Source organism: Merops nubicus, unplaced genomic scaffold (genome assembly GCF_000691845.1).
Source record: "Merops nubicus isolate BGI_N331 unplaced genomic scaffold, ASM69184v1 scaffold19046, whole genome shotgun sequence".
Taxonomy (NCBI): Eukaryota; Metazoa; Chordata; class Aves; order Coraciiformes; family Meropidae; genus Merops; species Merops nubicus.
Genome location: NW_008614584.1, coordinates 7,628 through 24,499, shown reverse-complemented (window position 1 = coordinate 24,499; position 16,872 = coordinate 7,628). Strand labels below are relative to the sequence as shown.

General features: G+C 40.3%; 1 protein-coding gene across 1 annotated transcript in view; it reads left to right on the top strand.

The window, feature by feature from the left end:
* Positions 1-1,478: 1,478 nt before the first annotated feature.
* Positions 1,479-16,872, top strand: part of LOC103774858 (general transcription factor II-I-like) — a gene marked incomplete at its 3' end in the record, with an annotated part of 22,135 nt that continues 6,741 nt past the window's right edge. The window contains exons 1-7 of the mRNA XM_008942292.1: positions 1,479-1,621; positions 2,063-2,246; positions 2,441-2,469; positions 3,630-3,678; positions 4,336-4,379; positions 5,854-5,931; positions 13,979-14,038. Coding sequence (XP_008940540.1) covers positions 3,638-3,678; positions 4,336-4,379; positions 5,854-5,931; positions 13,979-14,038 — 223 coding nt within the window. The remainder of the gene's footprint in view (positions 1,622-2,062; positions 2,247-2,440; positions 2,470-3,629; positions 3,679-4,335; positions 4,380-5,853; positions 5,932-13,978; positions 14,039-16,872) is intronic.

Sequence of the window (16,872 nt, the reverse complement as noted above, 5' to 3'; positions counted from 1 at the left end):
TCATAAGGATGGTGACAGCTGGGGATTCCTCACCCTTCAGGTTTTGTTGCACGTGTCCCAGGCATCCCCTCCTAAACACAGCCTGAATCCTGCTGGGAGCTCTAGTAATCGTGGTGGGGACTTCTGCAGAGCCTCTGAGTTGTGTGACCTCCAGCAAGTGGAGATGTGTCTGTCAGTGCTGTCAGGAGGAGAGGAATGGCTTTGGTCAGCTGTGCAGAGCTCTTCTAAATCTTACTGTGTTTGAGGCTTGATTGTGTTTGGCAGACTTGATTGAAATTGGCCAAAAAATGTGGGAGAGGTGAGGGAGGCAGATGCATAATGTGAGCTTAAGGAAATTGATAAAAATCATGTCATAAAACCAACAATCTGGAGTTCTAGTTGAGAAGAAAAATCTCAATGTCTTTTTGTCTGCTTTTCATTTTTATGGGAATTGAGCAGTGTTGCCATTTTATTTTTGTTTTGCTTATTATTTTTAGAAAGTGTGGGTATGTTTTTGAGCAAATCCTGGCAGCAAAGGGAATTTTGGTGATTCAGTCTCTTATGTGGGCAAAAAAACCCACCCAGAAAGAGACATTGCACGTAGCTATAAATGGAAACTGATGTCTCTTGTCATCAATCAACTTCAGTGCCCATCAATGTCTTGCAGGTAGAACACAGACCTCCCTTGCTTTTCCTTTCATATTCATATCTCTTGGTTTTCCTTGTTTTTGATTATTCACTGATTCTCAGTAAGTATTTGCAAGAACTGAACAATAAAAGGACAGCTGCCACCAGAACCCATCGCTTCCCTTTGCTTTTAATATTGAAACCATTGTTGTTTCCTCCCTCTTTCTGCAAAGACTTCTGCTCAGAGACTGGAACAAGGTGTTGGGCTGAAATCTTCTCTCTTCCACCTAATGATGGCTTGTTTGCAACTCCTATTTGGCAATAAGAAATGTGTACTTGAAAGGTCCTTTGAAAGATAAGGGAGCTGTTGTGGCAAACTCAGGTCGAATTTTAGCCAAGTACAGCATGCACAAAACAGGGTGTAACATCACTGCTGCCTAAGACATCACACAAAGCACTGGAGAGCTATGGGATCCTCCACACAGGCATTTTACTTTTTCTCCTGATGACTTTCTTGGTCCTTCTTTCATGGCAGTTTTGCATTTTCTTTCTGCTGTATTATCATTTCCTGAGATGAGTGTTTTCTACCTCTTCATGCCAAAAATAGCCTGCTTGCATATGTCTCTTAATTCATCATTCCTACAGCTCAGAGGGTGATATTTTCAAAGGTTGTAAAGGAGGATGTAATAATTTTGGTTTAAATTTAAATTTACTCATTGCTCACGTACGTATAGATAAATGCATTTACTTCTAAGCCAAATAAGATCATATGATTTTCTGACAGGAATTGCTTCCCAAGTGCCTGTTGTCTAAACTGGATGGACTAGGTACTGAGAAGTTTAATAAATTATTTTCTTTTTGTCTTATTTTTATAAATACCTACCAGGTGAACAGGAGGGAGCTGCAGAACTGCAGAGAACAAAGACTGCACCAGCTGTAAACAGACTGACAGTAAATGCTGTGGAACTGGAAGCTCTCAGAAAGTCTGTGGAGGACTTTTTCTGCTTTTGCTATGGTGGGTGCTTTAAATCTAAGTAGCTGTTGTGGATTTCTGAATTTTTATTCCAGTTGGGAGGAAGGTACTGCACGACTTTGCCTTCCAGCTGTACTGCTGTTAAAGTGAGAGGTTTAACTTCTGAGCAGCTGATTCTAAAACACACACATCAAATTGGGTAATTTTCTTCTTGGTATTTTTTTGGGATGTGATTTGAGATGATTGCACAGCACAGCCATTTAGTTTTCTTTCATGACAACCTCTGTGTCTCAGTGGGTTCAGGGGCATGTTAATGTGAGCAGTTCTTGGTTTCCTGTAGAGATCTGGGTCTGCACCTTGGTTTTGCTTCAGTCCTCTCCAACGTAAAAACTTTTATGGGAGACTCATCCTTTCACTAACCTGAGCATTCTTGACCTCAAAACAATCTCTTGGGTTTGTTTTGTTGTGTTTTTTTCACTCTAGGTAAAGCTTTAGGGAAGTCAACAGTGGTGCCTGTGCCATATGAGAAGATTCAGAGGGACCAGTCTGCTGTGGTAGTGCAGGGCCTGCCTGAAGGACTTGCTTTTAAACATCCAGCCAACTACGACATCTCAACCCTAAAATGGATTCTGGAAAACAAATCAGGGATCTCATTTATCATCAAAAGGTTATTTGCTCTCTCTTGTGCTGCTCTGTCCACTTTGGTGGATTTACTTAGATTAAGTGCATTTACTTTTTAATTAAGTGCATTGCAGCCTGTGTCTCTCAAACAGGAGTGCTCTTCCTTCAGTGTTACACTATCAAGCAAATAATGATGGCTTTGCTAAAGCTATGGGCTTTTCTTTCCATATTTCCACACAGGCCTTTCCTGGAGCCAAAGAAACACCTAGGTAAGTTACTTCTTACTCAGACTAATCCAAAACAGATCAGAATTTTAGTTTACATAGCAGTGAAAAGTACAACATTTAGTCATGGGGGTGAAGTGGTAAATTGTGCAGAAATTCCTAGACTGAGCTGCCTTACTTAGGGCACTGTAACCTTTTCCTGTATGCATTCTGCCAGGAACAACTAATGAGAGAGAAAAATTTTCTATTGTGTTCTTCATCCTTTTTCTGAATTTAAATTTAATGTGAGCTGGCTTGTATCTTAAGGAAAGGTGGTGAACTGTTGAAGGGCTGCACTGCATTTTTAGAAGATGCCAAATTTGCAGTGTTCTCTGTTCCAACACATAGCAATTTTGGCATTTATATAATGTTTTAAAAAAAATTATTTAATCTTCTGAAGTGGCTAGGTGGTGTAGTTTCTATGAAAGCCTCTAGGTATTAAAGAAAAGTCTGACCTAGAGTGAGGGTTTTTTTTAAACTCCACAAAGAATCACTTCTGCCTGAGAGGCAATCCTTTCTTCTGTTTCTTCCTTTTATGAGATCATGTCACTTTACGTAGAAAATTCATGAATATGACTATTTTCTTTATCAAGAGGATGACACAATCTCTACAGGAAGGTAGTCAAAAATGAGAAGTTTCACTTTTCACAGCCAGGAGTTGATGCTGGATTAATAAAATTAGAACTGTGTTGCCTGTACCCAGTAAGAAAACCAGAGAGTAGGAGATTGCAGAGATGATGGTAATAATCTATTTCTACTGAAAAGACAAGGCAGGTTTTCAGTGTGGTAAATGACATTCTAAAACCATAATTTATTTGTATGTAGCTGTAAATTAGGACTAAGCTGAGTCTCTGTAAAACCAGCTGTTTTCTTTTAGCAGAGTTTAGCTGAAAGATTTGTTTACCTTTGTTTCCCAAGACTTTCACTGAGCATCAGGAAAGGAAGCAGTGAAAATCATGGTGAAATACACATCTGAAGTAACTTTATATTGGTGGTGCTTTGTAGATTAATCAAGCAGTTTAATGAGAGCTTTTATACAGAAGATATGCCCATATGCTTGTAAAATGTGCACAGGTTTTCACTTCCTGAAATCAATGTTACGTTTTCTATTTGGATTTAAAGTAAATGCCATACAGGAAATTCAAATACTGTCTTTTAACTTTCAGGAGCTCATATGACGGATCCTTCTCATTCAGTTGTACCTCCAGGTGGAAGGTGAATGTAAAATAATGTAGTTTTTTGTACCAACTATGTGTTTTCAGATAGTTTATCTTAATGTACTTTTTCTGCCAGGTTGACCTTTGGATAACTTTTCCTTGCCTGGGATCATAAAATGCACGAAGCTGAATTTTCTCTTTCTTTAGACCGTTATTTGTGGGGAAACTGTTAGGAATTAAACAGATGGCAAAGTTTCCCCTCGGTTTAATTAGCCCAATGAGTGTTCTTAATTCACAATCTGCCAGTCAGGGACAAGTTTGTCATGTTTTATGATACAGCAGCGATGGGGAACAGATGTAATGTTGCTTCCTTCCCCCTCCTCAATTAAAAAAACAAATGTAATTTTTTTGTGTTAGTAAACTAAGAGATCATATCTGGAATGAATCAAAAATTGGTTAATGTGAAAACAGGGATCAGTTTTCTGTGCTTCTCAGTTTACTTCTCATTAAGGGGTAAACACCCTGGGATTATTGTGTATGTCCTGACAGTGTAGGATTCCTGGCAGTTCCCTTGAGATAAATTAGATAAGCCAAGATGCAAGGTTTTTTTACTTTTGTGTTCCTACCTGGAAAAAACTACTGGGAGATTGAGTTTATTTGAAATGTGATACTTGTTTTTGTTTATAAAATGTTCTTGATTTGTTTATTTTTGTAGTTGTCCTCCTATTCAAGTGAAAACCGAACCAAACGAGGATTCTGGTAAGTTCAAAAATTTACCCTTATTTGCAAAAGAAATGATCAGTTTCTGTTCTGAAGGCTGAATTTAAGAAAAGAGAGGAAGCTCCAAGAAAAAAAAAAGCAGCAAAAAGCCATCCTTTGTGAGAAGGGAAAACTTTTCTTTCCTTAGAACTGACCACTTTTCAGTTGGAGTTTTTATCAAGCATTGAACCTTAGCTAAATGTTCCCATTTCTAGAAGGGAGAGATCTGTACAATTTTGCAGACTAAAACCTTTTATCTTTGTAAATAAAGTGGAGAAGAAGAAAATCCTCTGGTTTTTATTTTGTTCTAATTCAAGATCACTTTGTCCCTAATGGGGATAGAAGAAAATTGGTTGATTTGTTGATACCGCTAAAAAACTGAAAGTCACAACATGTCCATTTTTTAGCTAAAAAGGAAATAAAGAAATAAAAAATAGCAAAATACCTTATTTATTGTTTACAAAATGCCCAAGCCTTCCAGAGTTCCCCTGCAGGTAGGAGGTGATCCTGCAAGGCACTGTGATCTGCAGTAGAGCCGTGGATAAGCGTGTGGCGTGAATAATCCCATTAAACCAGTAGGACAGCAGGTGTGTGCTTGGAGATAAGCTGGTGACTTTCCCTTGTGGTGGGTTGGGCCACACTGCTCAGCTTTTTGTCTGAGAATGAAGTTTTTATATTAGTCTGGCTTTTTTTCTGTAGCTCTTTGTGCTTTGCAGCTTTAAACTCGATCTACGCAAAGAGTTGACTTGAGCTTTTGGTCCAGTCAGTCCCAGCCTCTTTCCAGTGCTGCTTTTTTAGGCATTTTAAGTAATTCTCCTTCTGTCAAATGTTTTGGAAACACTTTAGGGAACGCTGTGAGGGCTTATGGAGGGAATGTTCACTTGAAGGCAGCCAAGAGCAGTTGAGGAGCTTTGGTGTTGCTCCATCACAGCACGGTTTGATGCAGGCTGTGTCTGAGCTTGGCTGTACAGAGCAATGAGCAGACTCAGGTCTAGGAGCACTTTCAGCACGAGTGATAAAATGTCTTTTTTTGGGCTAAGGTAGTGGGCAAAAAGGAAGGAGGCTATTTATTTATTTATTTACATTCTTCAGATCCCAGATAGCATTTGCAAGGGTGCCTACTTCAGAGGGAAGCATTTACTCTGTAATCCCTTCTGATGGCAACCAAACTCAAAAATAAACCAGCAAATCACCTTCTTACCATTGTTTTAGCTCAGCACTTGTTTAGTGTCTCAGCACCTGAAGATCTTCTTTCCTTCTTTTTGATGGCAACCAAACTCAAAAATAAACCAGCAAATCACCTTCTTACCATTGTTTTAGCTCAGCACTTTAGTGTCTCAGCACCTGAAAATCTTTTTTTCTTCTTTTTTTTGACTAGAGGGCAGCTAGGTTCTTAGTTGACGTTTTGTGTGGCTTTTTTTAAGAGTCTGGTTATTATTAGTTTCCATATTTGATTCCCTTGCTTCTTCTACAGGGATTTCTTTGGAAATGACAACAGTGACTGTGAAGGAGGAGTCAGATGATCCTGACTACTATCAATATAATATTCCTGGTAATGATGCTAACTTTCATATGTGTTTCTCTCATGAAAGGGTTGATTGCTTAAGTGTTACTCTCTCTGTGCCTCTCTTTTTACTTCATCATTAAACATGCAGTTATTTAGCTCTGTTAGGATGCAACATTTTCATGCTAGCTACCATTTAAGTTATTCTAAAGACTACCAAAAGAACTAAAGTATAGCTTCAGCATACCAGATGTGTGTGTTTGGACTGAAGGAAGAATTCCAGGAGTCTTTTGAACTGCTTGTTTTTTTTTCTGAGGATCTAGTATGCAGACTGTAATTCCAGTGGCCTCTTTAAACAGGAAATGCACCCTAATGATGCTGTCTAGAGCACTGCTTGAATTTTTTCTTCAGACTAAAGGTTTATTAACTTCTACAGTGTATCAGTCCCTTTTCTTGTGTGGTTTATTTATATAGACATAGCATAACAACTTGGACTCTGTTTATGTTTCACAGTATCTCTCATTGCTTTGCCTCATCTCTATGTACCCAGTTAATCCTCATGTTAACCTCAATTAGGAGTGGAAAAAAGAAATAATTATTTCTGTAGGCTGAAATGTGTTTCTATAGGTTGAAATGAAGAGTAATTAAGTTGTGGTTATAAATGGCAATATAAAATAACTAGACCCCTAAATTTATTTATTTCAGCCTGTTTGTATTTGTCATTAGGTTAATTGAGCAATACAGAGGAACACAGGCAAGCTGCCACACAGCTCTGAAGGATACTGCATGCTCAACAGTGGAGTGCAAACCAGCACATCCTTCTGCTTTGTAATGTTATATGTTATGGAGATAACATTTTTGTGGGTGTTTAAACACAAAGATCCTTGAGATTGTTTTCTAATGTGCTTTAATAACTGAGTGCAGGGTTGTAGAGCTGATGTTTTTGTGCTGGCATGTCTCAAGCAGTGTATGAGCACAGTTTAGAGACCATAACCACACAGTGTAGCAAAGTGTCACTGCTCAAGGGAGGAACTGGGAAGTGGATTCTCTGCTCTTAGGATTAGTTTTTCTTTGTATCTGTACATTGCCTAACCTCATGGGAAGGGGGTTTACAGGCATGATGTAATATATTAAAAATAGATTTTTTTTTGCAGATAACATAATCTTTGTTCCTCCCAAAGCCAAGTCCTGTCATCTTTTTGCTTTTTGTCCCCTTGTGGCTTTCCATTTCATGCTTAAAAACAATGTCAGAATTTGGCCAGTAGCCCAAAATGTAATCCAATGCTGTTTGAAGAGAGGCTGTGCTGAAATTGCTTCCTTCCAAAATAGTAACCCATTGTACTGCAGCATCTGGGCTAAAAAAAACCCCTCATTTCTGCAATATTCTTCCACAGTGAAGTCTAGGCAGTGTGGATTGTGGGGAGGGGGAATTTCTGTTGTCTTTTACAGAAAAAGACATTAAATATTTTGATGGGTGAAGAGCAAGATGTATCTTTTTCAGAGAAGATGGTGCTTGGTTAGTAACTCACTTCCCCTCCCTCCCAATGTAGTCCTTCAAATTTGTATTTAAAACAAGAGAAAACTGAATATATATTGGTAAAAATGATGGAGAGCTGCGAGCTAAAAGAGATGGTGTCAAGTCATGCCACCTTCCCTGGAGTAAAGCAGTTCCCCTTTGTTTCTTCAAGTTGCCACTGCTCAGATTCAAGCTGGAGGGTGTACGAGGTGCAGAGAGCTGTAAATTCAAGAGGCACAGAAGGGTTTGTGTGGGGTGGATGCTGCCGTGAACCTTGGAAAAGTGCAGTTACCCCGAGGTGTGTTCCTGAGGAAGAACACAAGGCTGCCCAAGCATTGTCTTTGTAGAGACCTGCTGCAGAAGAAAGAGAAGGGCTTAGGGTCACAGTTCTCACTAAAAATACCCTGCAGCAAAAGCTGGGCTCATCGATTTAGGAGAAGCAACAACTTAACTGTTAGAGAACAACAATGTGCCCGGGGCTTCCTGGAGAAAATGATTTCCTGGTGAAATTTCATGGTTATTATTTTTCTCTGGGTGTTTGCTTTTTCTCCCAAGTCTGCAGTGCTGACTAAAGCCCTGTCTGTGAAAATTCTGTGCTAATCAAACGGGGAAAATGACACTTGTAGGTGGATGTTCTTTTCATCTCTTCTTATCTCCTACTAGGTTGCAATGTTTGGATGGTGCCATGAGTTAATACTGCATTAGTAAATTTAGAAGTGGTTTAGCAGTACACAGTAAGAAGGCTGAGAAATAGGGACTTCAGCCATCAAAAACTTGACGTGGGTGTTTTGACAGAGTATTAGGGGCAATTTTCTGTCAGTGGGCACTAGCAGGATAGCAGTGGGTGGGTTTTTTTCCACTATTCTGGACAAGTGTAAAGGTCACTGCAGTGTTAAATGCTTTGGGTTGACACCAAAGACAACCTGTTCTGGAAGAAAGTTCCAGATTTTAGCTGTTGACTAAACTTGTTGACTGTTGAAAAGGACTGAGTAGAGATCTGCAGGACTTAGCAACTCCTACCAGAGCCTTCCAGGTATTGTAGTTAGTATTCCTGCATGTGCCTTATCTACAAGCACCAGTTATTCTGGCTCTTATGAAAAGAAACATTTAGTTAAAATGTTTTTTTCTTAGTTTAATGGTTAAAATGTGGTTTCATCCTTGAACTGCAGTTTGTGCACTCAGATTATCCTGGGATGCATCATGAAGAGTGTGGCCAGCAGATCAAGGGAGGTGATTCTTCCCCTTTACTCTGCTCTTGTAAGATCCCACCTCGAATACTGCATCCAGTTCTGGTGTCCCCACCATCAAAGGGACACAGATCTGTTGGAATGAGTCCAGAGGAGGCCACAAAGATAACCCAGGGGCTGGAGCATCTCTGCTGGGAGGACAGGCTGAGGGCACTGGGGTTGTTCAGCCTGGAGAAGAGAAGACTCTGGGGGGACCTTAGAGCTGCCTCCAATACCTGAAGGGAACCTCCAGGAAGGGTGGAGAGGGACTTGGCACAAGAGTGTCCAGCAACAGGGCAAGGGGAAATGGTTTTAAACTGGAGGAGAGCAGGTCTAGACTGGATGTTAGGCAGAAGTTCTTCAGTCTGAGGTTGGTGAGACTCTGGACTAGGTTGCCCAGAGAGGCTGTGGATGCCCCTCCCTGGAGGTGTTCAAGGCCAGGCTGGATGAGGCCTTGAGCAACCTGGTCTGGTTGAGAGGTGTCCCTGCCCATGGCAGGAGGTTGGATGAGATGATCTCTAGGGTCCCTTCCAACCTCAGCCAGTCTGTGATTCAGAGCATTGCTGTGCTGTGGGAGTAGCTCTGTTTCCATGGCTGTTGCAGGGGGACCAGCGTTCGCTTCTGCCAGAGCTCCAGAGCAGCTGGGTGAGGGCAAGGCCTGATCCTAAAGCCAGGTAGCAGGGCTTGTCTTCTGTACTGTGTCCCTGCAAAAGCATCTCAGTGTCTGTGAATCCTGCTGGCTTCTGTACCAGCTTCCTTGCATCCAGGGGACTGTTCAGCTGGTGCACAAATGTGTTGGACAGTAAGATACACATCTTGGCTTCTCACCAGAAGGCTGTCTGCAAGAACCTGACCACCCTGAAGGCTTTTGATGGGAAGTATGGGGTCAAAATACCAGTGCCAGAAGGAGACCAGCTCTGAATCAATTAACAGAACAGAATTAAGAGCTATCCATTTTAATTGTTTTATTTTTATTTTCAATGTACAAAGAAGCAGGAAGACGTGAAGAAAATTTCAGGGAGTTGTGCACCACCTTCTGTCTTCTTCAGCCTGGAGTAAAGCAGGGCTTTTTGGACACATAGCTCATGCAGAACTGAGTAATTTGCTGACTAAGGACCCAACGTTTCCTGAAAGACATATGTTGTCTTGTGAATTTTGTGGATCCAGGTCTGCAGTAACCACTGACGCCTTGAAGTGAAAACCAAGAGAAGGGGAAGCGGAAGGAAGAGGCTGTAAACAGCTTGTCCTCTGAATGGGCTGACTCAGCTCAGAAACCACTGTCTGAGGAAGTGACTGGATTAGCCTGTAAACCACTTAGAACTGAGTAAAAACTGCCTAACATCTTTTCTCTTTAGAACATCATGTGGTTGAACAGTGCTACCAGTTCTGGAATTTCTGGAAGCGTTAGTGAAGCAGTTAAAACCCAGGAGATTGAGCCAAAACCAAATGAGATTGAAAATACCTTCTGCCAAAAAAAAATTGAATGTAGACTGCATTTATTCTCACTCTGGAACACTGGAAGTCATGAATGTCTTCCAATATGTCTCTAACAACAAAACATTTCCTCTTTGGAGATCTCCCAGAATACTGGAAGTCCATTTTTTGGAGACTAAAACTGTAAAGCTAGGCTGGCAGTGCTGTGAGCACTGTCCTGTAAGACTCAGAGTGTAGATACTATCTTAAAGCAAGAAACTCAAGAGAATACATTGAGGAAACAGGCAAGAACAATGTTGTGAGTTCTAAAGACGTTCTGGTGTTAATCTGATAGTTACATGTCACATTGCTACTACAGATATAGTGGAAAAAAAAGGCCAGAAAGGCAAGTGCTGCTGCTGCTGCTGCTGCTGCTCTGTGAGTTGATAAATCCATTCCTCCTGCCAAGTGGCACAGGTTTGGCTGTGTAGTGTTGGGACATAAACTGTTGGAAGCTGGCTGAGGCTGACTCAGTGTAGGTAGATGGGTTTTGTGAGGATAAGTAGAAGGAATAGCCATGTCCATTGATGGAATGGCATCTACTTTTGGTTGAAAGGAATTGTTAGAATGTGAAAAATTACCTCTTTTGAAGAGGCATTTAGAAAATGTGGGATTTCTGGCAATAGCCATCTTTTCCAAAGGCTTCCCTTAAGTGCAGAATCCCAACCCACATGGTTCAGGGGCAGTGGTCTGTGGGCATTCCTCTGCTTGTGTCCATTCGGAGCTAACGTGGTCTGTGCTTTCCATCACTTACTTTATATATATCAGTTGACTACTGTTATTTTTATTCCTGCTTTTTATTGCTCCGTTTCTGTTGTATTAAATTCTCCTTATCTCAACCCACGGGGTTTTGGGTTTTTTCCTCCCTTTTCTCCTTCCCATTCCAGGGGGTGTTGGGGGATGAGTGAGTGGCACCATGGTGCCCAGCTCCTGGCTGGGTCTCAACCACGACACTTCTCGTGGAACACCAAGTTTTACTCTGAGTGTTCTGGGATTTCTGAGTGTCTGTGTTGTGTAGAAGAGTTGTCTCTTGGCTGAAGAGTGTGTATGGTGCTTTTTCTGGTACAAGATGATGTTACTTAGCTCTGCCTACACATCTTAACTTCAGACTCCCAAGACATAACCCAACTGTAAGATTTTACTTCTAAAGTGTCCTGGGGTTTTAGTAATTACATCTCCCACTTTTGTGTCCATCCTATCTGCTGCAGTAGAATTAAGGTTTTTGCTGAGCTTTCTTCTTTTTTTTTTTTTCTTTTTTTTCTTCATTTTTATTCCTAGATAGAACTTCTTTTGATGTGGTTACCACTGGATTTGGTTTTTCCTTATCTTAGTAATGAGACATGTGTGTATCTCTGCCTGTTATGTGCATGAATTCAGTAAAGTGGAAATGTATCTGCTTCTGTTGGTACCTTCTGGTGGTAGTGTTGTCTGAAAAGAGGGTAAAGAAGTGTCTGTCTTTTTGAGCTCTTTCTCAAAGGCCCTGTTGTTGGCTTTTCATAGTTTCTTGATGAAGTGAACGTGTGGGTATCTCTTGGTTCCTTATTCTCCACCAAATCATGTCTCACAAGGCCATGGTAACTCTTTTACTTCTTTGTTTTGCTAACTGGAGAAATTAATTACCTGCTGCATGTGGGTTCCCCCATTACAGACCATGAGACCCTTTGTACAAGTAAAGTTTTAAAGTTAGTCTTCAACAGCAGAACTTTCAAAATTCTTTTAAATCTAATTTTCTAGCCTTTATTAAATCAAACTAGCAGAATATATTGTTTCATACTTTTTAATTTCTTAACAATTTTTTTTATGCTGTTTTCCTCTGGGAAACATTCATAGTATGAAAAAAGGAAAGCTTCAAGTTTTATAAAATGATCTGTGGGCCACTTAAAAAAAAAAATATGATGGATTTGCTACATGCATTGTAGTTTTTATTGACATTAAAGATGAAGGGATTGAATTCTCTGTGCCTAATCCCAAGGGCTGTAAGCTTAGTAAGTGTGTCTTTTCAACTAGAGAAAGCTTTCTTCAAGTTTGAACATGTCAAAGACTCCTATTTTTCCTTTTTTTGTGTCACAGCATGTCTTTGGTAAGAATATAATGCAATATAGAGACTACTGCAGTGTATGTAGGTAAAACAATCCTGGTAGATTTCTGAATTAAGGAATAAACACTAAAATATGTGCTTATAGTGGGATATTTGCTGATAATGGGATGCATGCTTGTGAGTGTTGGTGTGTTACGAATTATCATAATTGCATGTTCAGAAGAGTTCTTAGGAAATTACCCATCTAGCTGCATGCACTCAATATGCTTATGGAAATAAACCCAAATTTAGTCCACGGAGATGTTTTCCAGCACACCCAGGCAGGCTGGGTTCTATCCCCACTCACCCACAGTGGTTGCAGGTCACACTGTTCAGAAGAGAATTTCTTCTCATGGGACCTGAAGCAGTGCCAGTGTCTCTGCCTTCTGCCTTCCTCCCTTTCCTCCCCTGCTTTTTCCTGACTTTGTGTCTTGACCATGCCAGTACCACTCCTTTTGGAGCTGCATTTTCAACCAAATCAAGGAGCAGCTCTTAGTGATACAGAAATACAGGGAAAAAACCAAACACACACCACCCTCCCAGCAAAGAAGGAGTGACAGGAACAGATTAAAGCAGCACTTACTGAAAGAGCTGCATGTAAAACAACAAACCCTGTAGAGGTTCCTCACTTGAAATCCTGTTAATTTAAATTCCCTTTGAAAAGCTGAGCAATCAAATTAGGCAGAACTATCTCATAGTAGCATTATAACTACCTGATAATTATTTTCTTTAATAGCTAAATATTCATTTTCTTTAATAACTCATAGTATTTGATGCTGTATATGTATTTTCAGTTGACTGAAGTACTGATGAAGTCTGATTGTGACAACAGTTTTCTGTGTTTTCTTGCTTACTGTGCGTGTGGAATAGAGTTTAAAATCATTTCATTTGGCTTAGCTAATAGGTTTCCTGTCGTGAAGGTATTAATATTCATTGCTGATACACTTAAAAACCTACCTGTAAACAGCCCTAATTCCTGGGGAGCCATCTGATCTTCTGCAGATTGCTGTTGCAAATGAACACAGAAATGAAGCGATTTACACAGGACAATTAGTGCAAATCCTCCTGTTCCAGTGTGTCCCGGGATGACATTCCTGTGCCACACACAGGCTGGTTTTCTAGCCCTGTGCTGTGTCTGTGGTGCAGGATGATCTCAGTGTGAAGCCATTTGTGCCTCTTTTTTTGTGTAACTGCAGGAGTACCAAAGCATTAAGCAGTAGGATTTTGGGAGTGTTAATTTTATCTTCCAAGTGTCGTTTGTGTGCTGCTTCCTGCAACAGCCTTTTTAAAGCAGTCTGTATATAGCCATCAAATTGCTGTTGTGATGAAAAGCAAGCAACCTGCAAGTGTCTTAAATGATTTTAATCTCTCTGAATTTGTCTTTTTAACGTAGGTAGAGATTTTAAAGTCAAAAAGCACTCCCTAGGAATACAAATTTTAACAAACGGGGAAAAAGATTTAGCTGATTAAAAATTCATTGAAAAAACCAGAACCATCAATATTTCATGTTTTGAAATCAGTCTACTAACACCAAAAAACCTGAAAACCTGCTGTTCTGTGTGAGTCTGACTGTTCAGCAGCCCAAGAAATGCAGATCCCTGCCAGTATCCTGTTGAACTGCATGAAGAGAGGTTTACAAATCCTTCACATTTCACACACTCTTCCCTAATTTCAACATTACAAAAAGCATGAAATGAGCATATAATAGATGAAGTTAAGATTTACATGGCAAATTCCTCTATGGACTGGGAGAATGTGTTGGTTGGGAGACACAATTTAACAGCCATTCTCTTTGTTCCCAAGCAGGCCCTTCGGAAACGTCAGAGATGGATGGGAAACTTGCTCTTGCAAAAAGTTACACAGGTAGATCTTTTAGTTATTTTTCTCACATCTCTTTTGGAAATGGAATGTGTGAGTTTAACTTTCCAAAGCTCTGCTTTCTTGATTTGAAGGAAGAGTTATGGTATTGGAACTTAAACGTAACAGAAACTAAAATTTCAGGTGCCTTAATTTTCAGGTGTCCAAGTAGAGGGACATATAAAAGGGAATCTTCTTTCTTTCTTTCCTAAATTTGAAAAGGAACATCAGGTTGATCATTAGAAATTCCTGTAAGCTGACATATTTCTCATGAAATTCAGTCTGTTTCTTGGTTACAAAGTGTAATAAACTTCTGCATATGTATTATGAATACAACTTGATGTCTTTTTCTTTCAGCCAAATAGATATATACAGAACGAAGTGCATGGAAAGTCTGTTATAGGAAGGAGACCTCTACTGTATATGAGTGATATCTGAAATAAATTTACTCCAGCACTGTACATTTTTTTTCAGCTTTTTACCATCTGTATTTAAAATACTGGTTTGCCCATTTGCAACTCCAGAAAATGCTCACCTGCATCTCAGCCCATCTATTTGTTATAATGTCAGAGCACTCCTGCTGTCAGGAATTTAAGGTTCAGGAAATTGAGCCTTCAGTGTGTTGTTCATATGAACATCTTAGTTCTGGATTTTTCACTGCTGAAAATCCTTGCTTTGAATAATCCATGTCAGAAGTTCCTTTTGTATTTTTATTATGTTGTCATTCTTTTGGTGAGGCCAAACGTCAAATCCTGGATTCATTTTTGGGCCCCTCACTCCAAAAAGGACCTTAAGGAGCTGGAGTGTGGCCAGAGAAGGGCAACCAAGCTGGGGAAGGGTCTAGAGCCCAAGTGTGGTGAGGAGCAGCTGAGGGAGCTGGGGGTGCTGAGCCTGGAGCAAAGGAGGCTCAGGGGAGACCTTCTGGCTCTGCACAGCTCCTGACAGGAGCCTGGAGCCAGGGGGGGGTCGGGCTCTGCTCCCAAGGAACAAGTGACACGACAAGAGGAAACAGCCTCAAGTTGCACTAGGGGAGGTTTAGGTCGAATATGAGCAATTTCTTCATGGAAAGGGTTGTCCAGGGCTGTGCCAGGCTGCCCAGGGCAGTGGTGGAGTCCCCACCCCTGGAGGGGTTTCCAAGCTGTGGAGATGTGGTGTGAGGGACACGGGGCAGTGGGGACCTGGCAGGGATGGGGAACAATTAGACTTGTTGATCTTGAAGGTCTCTTCCAACCAAAACGATTCTATGGTTCTTTTAAATCATAAATTACATTTCTAAGGTGTTTGTCAACCAACATTTAATGCTTTGACAATGAATACTTTTGATATTAAAAGTACATCATTCTCCAGCTAGTTTTATTCGAAGCATCTGACTCTCAAACCTGAGTTGTGAGTATTTTTTGGATGTTAAGACCAAGTCCTGTTAGCAGCAGTACTCATCCTTGCAAATCCTCTTAGGTTTGCTTTGAAGGTAACTATCACCATAGGTAAGGTACCATTACCTGAAGCTGAAAAGCATTTCTCCTGATGAAGGAGAATAAAGTTCTTTGCTCTTGCTGGCTGCACTGTTAACTCTATTATTTGATAAGAAATACTCTAGGTACTTTGTTTTCCTGAGCACAATCCTGTGAGCTTTATGCCTGACTGTGAAGAGAGACCCTGAGGAAAGGGAAGTGTGATATGAGATGGCTTAGACTGACTTTGCTTTGGTTTTGAATTTTCTGTGTGCAGATGCTGATTCTGGCCCTTTGTGTCAAGACACTGTTTTGTTACACACCCTTTTCTCAAGTCTCTTTTTAGTTTCAAGTTTCTGTAAGAGATAGCTGAAAATTGCTGAGTAAAATAAACCTGTTTGGGAAGGTTAGTATTGATGAAGAGTTCTGTAGGCAGTGATTTAGAAATTGCAGGCAACAGCCTAACTTAAATTTCCCTTATTTAAATAGGCATGCAGCATAGGCAGTCTTGTCTGGATTTTGTAAGATAAAATTATTTACTGCTAATCCTCACAAAAAAGAGTAAGAAAGAAAAATCAGTGGCAGTGTTTGTATTTTCTCAAGTCTTTCACATCCATCCATCTATTAGTAAAGAAATATGTATAAGAGGCATTTAAAGTTCTTCCAAAAGTTTTTCTGAAAGCTGCAGCTTGTGCTGCAGAAGATTTGCAGAAATGAATGTTTTCTTGAAAGAACAACATCAGAGGGATGTAGGGACCTATCTTGTGGTGTCTGTCCCAGGGACCTTTCAGTTTTCCCTTCAAGTAACCTTGACGAGGTGGTGAAAATGGAAGTAGCAAAACGAACGTGTGCCTGGAATCCCCCAGGTTTGCTGTAGCTGATAAAGGTCTCTGAGGTCTTTGTGAGCAGGGACTGTGCTGTGATTGAAATTCAACAGTCTGAAAGTTAAGGTTACGTGCATTGGAAGAAATTGTTTTAAACTGAAGGAGAAACTGGAGAGAGTGCCAGTGAATGACAGTATTGAGAACTGTGAAGAAGGCTGCTGCTTGGGAGCTGGATGTGTTCACCCCAGATAAAAAAAACACCCAGTGATGATAATACTGCCTTAAAGAAAACTTATTTTAGTGTTTAAACTGTTTAGTATGACTTTAAAAATGTCCCCTCTGGGAGTTTTCTTCCAGATCTTTGTTATCATCTGCTTTGACTTTGCAGTTTTCCTTTAATTATGACTATTTCTCAGGGATTGGTATTGGACTAGAAGGCCCATTTTCCAATCTTTGTGGCTGTTCTTAAATTCCCAAAATTGTATTTAAAGATTCTAGGTGATCAGTTGATGCAATAGTAGTTTTTATGACCATACTTTGTCATATTTGCTAAAAGACCATTTCC